This window comes from Episyrphus balteatus, chromosome 4, assembly GCF_945859705.1.
Source record: "Episyrphus balteatus chromosome 4, idEpiBalt1.1, whole genome shotgun sequence".
NCBI lineage: Eukaryota > Metazoa > Arthropoda > Insecta > Diptera > Syrphidae > Episyrphus > Episyrphus balteatus.
The window spans coordinates 39,436,577-39,448,058 of NC_079137.1; the positions used below are offsets into that span (position 1 = coordinate 39,436,577).

At 33.0% G+C, this 11,482-nt stretch overlaps 1 protein-coding gene across 1 annotated transcript; it reads right to left on the reverse strand.

Annotated features, from left to right (window-relative positions):
• Positions 1-1,037: 1,037 nt before the first annotated feature.
• Positions 1,038-5,344, reverse strand: LOC129918726 (toll-like receptor 7). Its single transcript, XM_055999426.1, has one exon. It carries the CDS (start codon positions 5,201-5,203, stop codon positions 1,088-1,090), a length of 4,116 nt encoding a protein of 1,371 aa, XP_055855401.1. The 5' UTR covers positions 5,204-5,344; the 3' UTR covers positions 1,038-1,087.
• Between the last annotated feature and the right edge of the window lie 6,138 nt (positions 5,345-11,482).

The following is an 11,482-nucleotide window of genomic DNA, read 5'->3' on the forward strand; positions in this document are numbered from 1 at the left end:
AATCAAAAGCGTGTTCACACTTTTTCGTGACTAAAGTATTAATTTATTGTAACTGATATCGACAAAAAGGCTCGTCAAACCAGAAGCAAAATACAAGACAACTTGTTTCCAACATATCTTGCTATAGCGTAGTGATCGTAAGTCTTGTATAAAAAAATATAAGAAAAACCACCAACCAGCAACATAATCTGGATTAAATCTCAATATGGTGGCTTTTAATTAATTATTATCTCTTTATCTCCTTCCAACAACAAAAGCAACGAAAAAAAATCTCCAACCAACGATAAATACGGAAAATCCAACCCAGATATAAAATAAGACAAAAGTTTTATTTTTTAAATTTTTTCATAAGAAAATTTATTTTATTTTCAGTTTTTTTGTTTTTTTTAAATTTGTTTTTTAGGAATTTTTCCCGAGTTTTTCTTTCTCTCTTTTTTTTTTAGAATTTTTCTTTTTCATTTTTAGTAATAATAATTCAATTTTATAGAATACATTTAATTTTTTCTTTTTTATTTAAATAACTATTAAACAACTATTAGAATTATTAATTTTAATTTAAATACTTAACAATTAATTATTTATATATATATTTTTATTTTTTTAGGCGATGTACAAAAATTAAATAAAAATAAAAAAAAATAATAAACAAAAATAAAAAGAATTTATTTAATAATAAGTTTCTAGCTAATTTGAAAAATTTAATTTTTTAATTTTTATTGTTTTTTTGTTTGCTATTTACAACATGAGCGTATAATAATAGTTTATTAATGTTTTTTTTTGTGTAAAATTTTATAAAAAAATATTTAATTTTTTACAATTTTTTTTTTTTAAGTTTTTTTTTCTCGTTTAGAAATCTATCAGTCCGCTTTTTAAGAATTCAGTATTTTATGTCTCGCATGGAAATATTTACAAGAAAAATGACACACACTTTAATGATTAATAATACTAGAACTACTATCAATTTTTATAGAATTAATTATAATTTTTTTTTATTTAACTTTATACAAACTTTAATACATTATTTAATATCACATTGATTTTGTTTTTTTTTTTATTTAAGAAGAATTGTAGTATAAGTTGTTATGGGTTAAACTAGGAACGCCTGATTGTTCGCATTGGAATTACTCGTACTTGGTGCTGGTGGTGCTGATGCTATCGCCGCTGATGAAGCTGGTGGAGCTACCGACGATGACGTCACAGCTGCTCCCGCTTGGGGTTGTGCTTGAGTTGACTGAATAGCTGCCGACGTGGATTGTGTCGAAGTCGAAGCATTACTTAAATTGCTATTAGTTCGAAGATGCACTGGAGCCTGTTGAATTGGGCGCCATTGTGCTGACGACGAAGGATGATGGGGATTCCTTAGATTATGCTGTCCACCCGATCGAAAATGTGGGTGACCTAACAACTGCTGTTGTCCACTTGGAATCATGGACAAATTCTCCTGTTGATCATATGCACTGTATTCTGATTCAATGCTGGAGTAGATGTGTTCAGAAGGTGGTCGCATGGCGATGCTTTCACAAGGACGAGCAACATGTCGGCTAGGACGAGGACTGGGAGTAGCAGTAGTTGCGGACGAGTAGTTGGCTTCCATGTCCTCCTGGTAGTAAGCTGGAGGAGGTGGAGCCTGTCGGAAGATCACTCCAGGACTAACAGGTTGTTTGAAACGTTCGTGATGGTCCAATGTGTAGTTGTTACCTCGTGGTGACAGCTCAATTGGAATAGCATATCGGAGCTTCTCCCAGAAATAACGATCGCAAGTCAATAAACGATTTGATGGCACCGATTTCAGATATGGAGCAAGTTCAGGAACCTCTTCAGCTTCGGCACTAACAGCGGTCTCTTCGATGATCACCAGTTTACTCGCCAAACCCCGAAGTGCTTCATGGAAGGCATTACGGAATTCAATGCGATTCCATTCAGTTTGGATGAGATTTCGGGTTAGGACAAGGATGATCTTGCGGGATGCTCGAGATGCTTCAACAATCTGCAAATGTGAAGCCTCTGGTGGAAGATCTCTTTGCTGAATACACAATCTGAATGGTGGACGACCGTGTTCAAGTTCAGCTGCAATATTTCGGCACACAAATTCGTAATCCTTCGCGGAGTGTAAAATAATAGCATCGTACAATTTGCCAGCATCTTCGAAACGAGGTTCACACACACGAACACCATAATGGGCAAAAAGCCACATCCTAACCGACTCTCTGAAGACAAAAACCACGATCAGAACGACAATTAGGAAAATTAACACCAAAACTGCAGCCAAAAGTGGTACATATCCACCATTGATGTCCTGGGAGGCCAAATTGCTGCTATTTTCAAGAAGTTCACTACATTCAGCTTGAGCAGTAAGATCCAACTCACGTTTAACAGCTCCATCGACACAGTAAATCTCTGATGCATCCTTAATGATCATGGCATTATCAGAGGCGAATTGAGAGAATTCTTGAAGGAAACGACACCGACATGACCAGGAATTACGTCCAATTGTCAAAGCTTCCAGACCATTGCGATATTGAAGATTGACAAATTGTGGAATGTTGATCGAAACCAGTCGATTATTGTCCAATCGGAGGACTTTTAATGACACTAATGGAGCAAAAGTTGCATTTCCAATCTGGGTAAGGAGATTGTTTTGAAGATAGAGCTCTCTGAGAAGGGATAGTTGCCCGAATTCATGACCAGCCAAGGATTGGAGTTTGTTGTTTTCGAGATGAAGAACTCGAAGCATGCCAAGATCACTGAAAGTCTTATTTTCTATCGTCATTACGTTACTGGAATTCAAATACAGAGCTCTTAGATTTCTCCTGGCCTCGAAGACATGCGAGTGGAGAACGGGTAGGTTATTTCCATCGAGATACAAGTCTGTGACATCCAAAGGAAGCTTACTTGGCAAAGTATTGCGATTCTGTTTGCCACAATCGACGATGTTGGTGGACCATGTAGCATCATGGAAACAGGAACAATTTTGAGGACACTTCATTTCACACTGGCAGGCTTCAAAGTCACAGCAATGGCAGGATGTTGGGCAATGGGATTCGTATTTACACACGAAATCTTGGCTACTCAGAGAAGTCAATGGGCGAATTGGTGAATTACGGCTATGTGGCATCAAACATTCGATATTTGTGAGATCAATGATCTTAGGATGTTGCCGAGTGGTAAGATTGTTGATCCTTTGCAACCATTCCATGGAGCAATCACATTCAAATGGATTTCCACCCAAATAGAATTCAGGAACTTGCTTTTCACTCGAAACTGGAGCAACTCGAAGTGAATTCAATGGAATTTTTGACAGGACATTTGCATATAGATCAACTCGTGCAAGTTTGGTTTTATCGACGAAAGTGTTGGGTTGAATGGAACTGATGATATTGTTGTTGATGAAAAGAAGTTCAATAGAATTTGGCACTGACATTGGACCGATTTCTGTGATGCGATTGTGACTAGCATCAAGAGTTGTCACCCGGATTTCCTCCTGGAGTTTGTAGTAGTTACCCAAAGCTTCGATATAATTGCCATGAATATCAAGCCATTTAAGGTTACTTGGAATGAATGCATAATCAAACCAAACCAAATGATTCTCTGACAAATTCAACCATAAAAGTGAGGCCAAAGTTGCAAAAATTCCATTAATGTCGGTTAGGAAATTTCTATCTAGACGAATTGCTTCGATTTCAGTATTCTTGTCCAAAGCACCTCTTTCGATAGCTTGGATACGATTCTTGGCTAGATTGAGCACACTGAGTCTTGGAAGTTCGGCAAACATATCCTTCGTGATGTTACCGATTCTATTATCGATCAATCGAAGACCGGTGAGTTGATTTAAATTCTTGAATGTGCCGTTTTTAAAGTCGGATATTTGATTTTCACCGAGGTCAAGAGTTTTTAGCACTGTCAAGTCTTGGATAGCTTCTGGAACTTCGGCAAGCTGGTTGGAACTCAAATCAAGCTCTTTCAAGTCGGAGCAATTACGGAAAGCTTGACTTTCAATTATGCTGATTAGATTGTTATTCAGAGTCAACTTGGTCAAGACATAGAGACCATTGAAGATGTGATTATCCAAAGTATGTAGACGATTTTCGGCCAAATTCAAGGTGTGAAGATTGTACAAAGGCAAAAATGCACCATCTTCGATATGACCAATGGAATTATTGCGCATATCAAGGATCTGGAGGAAATATAGTTCCTTGAAGGTCTTGGAACCGATCCTGGTCAAAGCGTTATTTGCCAGATTTAGAACTATCAAACGGATTAAACCAGCAAAAGTTGTATTATCGACATGATGACTGGTCAATTGATTACCAGATAAATCAAGAACCAAAAGTTGTTCCAAACGATGGAAGATACCCTTTGGAAGATCATATAACTCATTCGACTGTAAGTGGATTTCCCGAAGTTCTTTGTTATTGGCGAATGCATCAATTGGAATGGTCTCCAAATGGTTATAACTCAAATTCAATGTACGTAAACTTGTTAAACCACTAAATGCATCGGCAGCAATACTTGTGATATTGTTGTGTTGGAGTTTTAGTTGCTGCAAACGGCGCAATCGCGATGCACCCCAATTTTCCGGCAACGAACGTATCTCATTCGAACTCGCATCGATAACTTGCAATTCCGATCCCGAACCTTGCATTCCACCGATCGAACATAATTTCTCCGAAAAACCCAAACTATCGGCCGATCGAATACGATTCGCAGTCAAATTCAATACCTTCAAACTGTGCAACGGACACCACACACCTTCAGGCAATTGTCTAATATTATTCTCACTCAGCTCCAATGTTTGCAAATCTCGCAAACCGGCAAATGTATTTGTTAAAATGTCTAAACTTTTACCCGGTCCCCAAATCGAATTTCGCGTACGAACTGTTAATTTCTTTAACGACACTAAACCTTCGAATGCATTTTGTTGCAAACGTTGCAATTTACACGAATCCAATTTTAGCTCGGATAACTTTTGCAGACGGACAAATGCATTGATTGGTAATTCGGACGCGTATAATAAATCATCGGCGCACTGTATATCCAAATTGTTGGCTGTTTCGGCCACTTGTAGATCTAATCCATGTGGGGTAGCATCGATAATTCGTAAATTGCACTTGATATCCATTGTTGTGCGTACGAATTCCCACGAGCATTGCGCAATCGCACTTGCCACTAATGTTAAACACAGAAATATTTTGATTTGTGACATTTTTGGAAATTTATTTTTTTTTTTGTTAAAAATTAAAAAAACTTAAAAAAAAACTATTTTGGACCACAAAACAAAATTTTGAAAGGTCCAAAATCTTTTAACTTTGATGTTTTGGACACACTTTTTCTTCAATCGCAATTGGAATTTTTTTTTATTATTTTTTGCGATTTTTTATTCAAAATTTCTTAAATTTGTCAAAAATTGACATTTTTTCGAACACTCGCTCGCTTCTCTCGGGCAAACAACCCCGCAAGTCGTTTTCGACGTCTTTTTCAATTCAAAAACTTGGCGATTTTTTTCTAACTTTCAAAGTCGATATATTTTTTTTTTTTTTTTTAATTTTTTTTTTTTTTATTTTCAAAGTTACAAGTTGCGCGGCGGTCTTAAGAAAATATAAAAAAAATTATAATTATACGGTTTTTTGTAGTTCTATAAATGCATGATAACCGCTCAACGATCAAACTCAAACTGATTATTCGGTTTGCTGCTCTCGAATCCATCGACTTGGTGTCTTTAAAAATTTTCTGCTGTTCCAAAGTAGAATGTATCTCACAGATACAATATCTATACTATACACATGCAAAAGAGAATATAAAATATAAATTGTAAGTAGGTAGGTTTACATATATTGAATCTGTGTGTCCAGTATTATAGAGTATAGTTTCCAGTTTAGCTTGTTGGTAAAAAACGGGGAAAGGGATAGGATTTTAGGTAGAGAAGTTTGTCGAGTCCGTCGGAATAACATAAACACACACACATACACACAGAGATAATGTTAAGGGCCTGTGAGAGTCCTCATAGTCGTCGTCGGTTGTTGCAGTCGGTCGAACTCATAAATTCGATTGTCAAATTGTCCAACAGGCAAACAACATTGAGAATAACAAAATTTGTGTAACTGTGTGTGTGTTAGTTGTTGGGTATAATTGCGGGAGTGCATTTGCATCATATTCACATATAGAAAAGTTATAGTGTGCAGTGGAGTGAGAGAGGCAATAAGGATTTTACTATACATTATTACCCCTCAAAAGCAAATGACCCTTTTGTTCATTAACACACTCCGGTCGCGCCGCCTGTGTATGAGACTTTAAAACTCTCTTTCTCCTACACTTTGTAGTATATTCTCTTGTAGTATTAGTGTCATACAGAGTTTTTGTGCATGGAAAATGTGCATTCGGGCTTGTTTGTCACACACATGGTGTTTTGCAGAAATATACTACATACAACAACTATTTTATAAACCGCATGTATTTGTATGTTACAGTTAAATAGAGAGAGACAAGAGAAAAGAGAGTGTATGTTGTGTGTTTTTTGTTAGTCTTCTCACTAGAATATGCCTCCCATCACCCACCCCCAAGTCTGAATTCACCTTACAATGCAACAGATGCAGCACATTGCATACACTGTTTTTTAGCATGATAGTTTAGGGGAGTCATGGGGTAAATGGGGAAGTAGCAGTTTTTTTTTTTTATTTTTTTCTTATAAAACAGAGAATACTAAAAAGATACAAGCAATAGATACAATACACTTGTAGTTTTAGAAGAAAAAAAAAATATATTATCTGACATACAAATACTTGGGAATATAATTTTTCTCTTTTACTACACATTGATACAGTTTGTTGTGACTTTTGTTTTGTTTTTGTTTCGTATTTTTTTTTTTTTTTATTTTTATTATTTCCTTCGTTTTCTACACACTTGACAATTTTTTCTTCCATCATTTTCTTGTCCATTTTTCTTTTTCTTTTTTTTCTGAATTTCTTGTTGCTTTTTGATATTATTACTTCTTAGCCCCACATTGCCCATTGTGTGTGGTGTATTTTTTTTATTTTTATATTTATTTTGTTTTTAGATTTTGTTTTGCCTGTGTTATTCTTGTGCAGAATTATATTGCAAATTATAGTACAAGTTGTTTAGTTTGAGACAATCCAAAAGGGGGCGCAGTGCATGCAGGCAGGCAGTATGCAATGCACTCGCACTCTCCATATACGAGATCGAAGAATTTTTGTGATACTTTTAATGTTGTTATAGTTATCTATAGTTTTTGTGGATATAAAGTAGGGACTTTTTTTTAGCACGGATTGAGTTGAGAATAAAGTGAACTATCTATCTATCTATTATGCGGGCAGAAAATATTTGAAATTATGTTGATTATTATTTTATGATTGAGATAGTGGTTTAGTTGTTTTTTAACAATTTAAAGATGATTTTAAAAGTTATTTTATGGCAGGATACCTGCCTACGTTTTATGGTGAAATGGATATAGTGGAAATGATTACATAGAGTTAAGGAACGCTATTATGGGCAAATTAATTTTACTTAATTTGTTTTTACATATAGGTAGTTAATAACTAATAATGTAGGTAAATGTAGGTTAGGGTGGGTCAAAAAAATCGAAATTCTTTTTTTTTTATTTGGTACTCCGAAAAATCGATTGCTAGACCTCTCTAGAATATACACACCAAATATGAGCTCTTTATATTAATGGGAAGGTCCTCCTCTTTTCAATTTTCCATTTTTACATCAAGCTTCTACTAAAAAAAAATAATTTTTTTATTAATTGACTTTTTAGCAAATTTCTTTTCATATCCTTGTAGGAAATTGAACGCTCTACAAAAAAAGCCTCATACACTTTTTTCGTTTATCCAACCGTTGAATAGATATTTGAGGTCCAAAAATCGAGAAAATCTTTAAAAATTCGTTTTTTGTTCTTAATTTTGTAACAAATTGAAAAATTATAATAATCAAACGCGCAAGACATATTCTTATTAGAAATTGATTGCTCCACAAAAAAGGTGTTGTTAACTTTTTTCATTAATCTAACCATTCGAAAGATATTCGAGGTCAAAGTTAAAAAAAATTATAAAAACATTTTATATTTTTAAAAAATTTCCAATTCCCTGAAACTTCATTATTTTCAAATTAGCAAGATATATTCTTGTAGGGGCTTAAACGTTCTACAAAAAATTCCTTGGAATCAAATTGATTGATTTAACCGTTTAGAAGATATTCGTATCCAAACCAATGCTCACTGATTTCAATAGTTTTCTTATGACCCGTATGCATTGCGATTTGGAATTTTTAAAATTTCGAAAACCACATTATTGTAAATATTGATATGAAATTTTTCTTGTAACCCCTGGCGACCGTGCTAACACCACTCGAAAATGTTAGTGTACCTATGAGCCTAAATTCAAAATTGTATTTTTTTTTTTTGTTGAAAATATTTATTATTTTTCAATTTTGCTGCAATTGCAATCTTAAAAAAAAAAAAAAATTAGAAAAATGTTCGCTAGTTTTGCTTCCTTCAGGTTGGAGGCCTCGACGTGACAATTTTTTTTTGTATAGCTTAATTTGATAGAAGACTGCAAAATTTTGAAAAAAAAAACACAATTTTAAGGGTCATTTATAATACAAGGGCATGGCAATTTTTGTGTCACTATTAAAAGTCGTCAATAATGATAGACAATGGCAACATTTAAAGCAAAAGAGCATTTAAAAATAATTCTTTTTAATTGCGTGTTTTTTAATAAACTGTTGCGACTTTTCTTCAATAATTATTATAATGAATTCATTAATGAGGGACCTAAACTAAAATATCATACCCTGGTCCATGTTAATAGAAATTGCTATTTTTATACAAAAGTTAAAAACTTCATTTATAATCTTATTCATGGACCAAATAGTAGATGTTGTATGCAACTCCATTTGACTTAATTATGTCAATGTCCTGCCTCAGTCTCGAGATATACAAAATATACATAATTGCTTATATTTTTCGCATTAGAATTGTTAGAATTCATTTCATTACAGTTTTTCTTAAAATTGTCGATTGCCAATCAATAAATTAAATTTAGAAGCTGTTTTACTAACGGTTATATTGTTCACTTACACAATTTAATGAGTTGATCTGCTCTAGTTCTGCTTTGCTTGCGCATCATGTTAAATTGTACAATTTTGACAATTTTCAAAATACCCTAAAATCACACGTACCAAACCTTGAATTCCGAATTTTTTTTAAAATTTGGGACTTCACTTGTTATTTTTTGAAGGAAAAAATTATTTTATTTTTTTTGAGAAGTGTTGGAAGAAATTTAATTTTGCACCAAAAATATTTGGTTACTGGCCACAAAAAAAAAATCAGATGCGTTTCCGCTTCAGTAAAAAAAATAGCATTTAACTAACTACAATTTTAAGGAATCAATTTTGATGATTCGACAAAAACTTGGTATCTAATGGACGTGAAATTCCCAATGCAAATTATTTTAACGATTGTTTCTGTTGATTGAAAACATAACTTTATTACGTTAAATTGAAACTTGAAAGATTTCCTTTAGTTAAAATATATTTAAATCCTTTTTCATTACAAAAGTGCATTTGTTTTTAAACATCTAAATATTATATTAAATTACATTTCCAACACCCTGATCTGATATTGAATATGTAATGTTAAACTGACATTCCATGGCCTTGAAAACAACACAACACTTGAACAAAAAAAACAAAACTACCTATATAAAATGTCAACCTAAAGTTCATCTCTAATGTCATTAATCGATTAAATTTCATTTTAAACAAATGCATGCAAAAAAAAAAAATAATTGCACATTAAACGCATTAAATTCAATTCAAGCAAGAATGTTTGCAAAATTATACACATCATATCGAATTTGATATCCAAACCAAACCATGCATTCACATACATACTCTTGTATGTATAATATTTGTATGTTTTTATTTTATCAGGTATAAAACACTATTATCTGTAATCTAAAATGCACAATGCACAAGTTCACTGCACGCTTATTTGCATAAATTAACCATTAAAAATTGATAAGTTAGTATATTATTATTTCTGCTGACAGTTGTTATGAATAATTATCTATATTGCATATTTGTCATATTAATATGCATTTGAATGCCATAATCATTGACATTATAAATATCGTAATGCATATCAATATATTTCTTCTACCAATAACGTATGTTTGAATGAAGGTATATCTATAGAATGTAATTATATAAGTTTAAGTAAGTATCGAATTAAATGATTAATAATAATTATAAACGCCTAAAGGCAAAATCCAAATAAAGTATCTTATGGCGCTATGGTAGATATGCATTATTGTGTGCATATAGTGTCAATGTCTGACCAAAATAATTTAGGTTAAAAGTCTAATATTTCTTTGTGAATTTTTCCATTTCATTATAACGATTTTATTGTTAGGAAATTCGATATTTTATTTAAAATTTTCATTATACCTTTGATTTTCGATCGAGGTTAAGTTCAACAGAAAGCTGCTTTTCGGCAGTTTTTAGTTTGTTTCATATAGAGATATTAGACATTTTTTAAGGTGCCTCGCAAAGTTCATATGAACTTTGTTACTTCTTGAGTTTAGAACAAAATACATTACATAAAGAAGGTCTCGCAATTTTGTTTTTGGTTTTGTGGAGCTGAAGACAAACTTGATAAACTTCAATATTGGTATGTAAAATATTTCGTGATTCAATTTTTTAATAACGAACTCATGATCTCATTAGTTATTATTTTCTTTTTACTCAAAAAAACTTTTCTTATGGATTCTTCAAATTGACTGACGGAAAGGCTGTCAACATTCTAGGAGACTGCGGAGTAGTCTTGAGCGTGTAAATTGGGATCTAATCTCTGCTTGCTCTGCTTTTTAGTATTTGGATTATTAAAACGATGTGAGGGGGCTCTTCCGGAACTAGTCTTTAGTGAACTATGGAGCTGGTGGACTATTATACTACTTTCTTCAACAAGCTTATAAAGATTGCTTTATATCCGATCTTCAAGAGCGGACTTGGCTTCGGTTTAGTCGCTATACGAAATAACTGAGGGCGGATTAGGATTTTCTTTCTTGACTTTTATTTATTATAGACTTTTAATCCTAACTCAAACTGATTTATCTTAAAACTTCCAGTTGAGATCATCCTGCGAAAATACATGACACCAAAAATATTTCTGTTCGAAAAAATGAAAGGAAATAGAGCGTGTGACCTACGCAATCGAAAAAGTTCATGTTTATGCGAAAATCACTTTAATCCAATAAGATTAAGTTAATCACCAAAAATATGAATTAATCTCAAAGACCTTGATTTCTTTAATTCTTCTATTAATATTTCCTGTTTTTTCTATCTATCACAACTTAATCTACATTTCCTAGCAAATCTCTAATCAAAATTAAGAAAAAAAAAAAAACAATCTATAACTAACCAAAAATCCCATTCAAAAAATTACTACAAAAGCAAAACACTTCTCCAC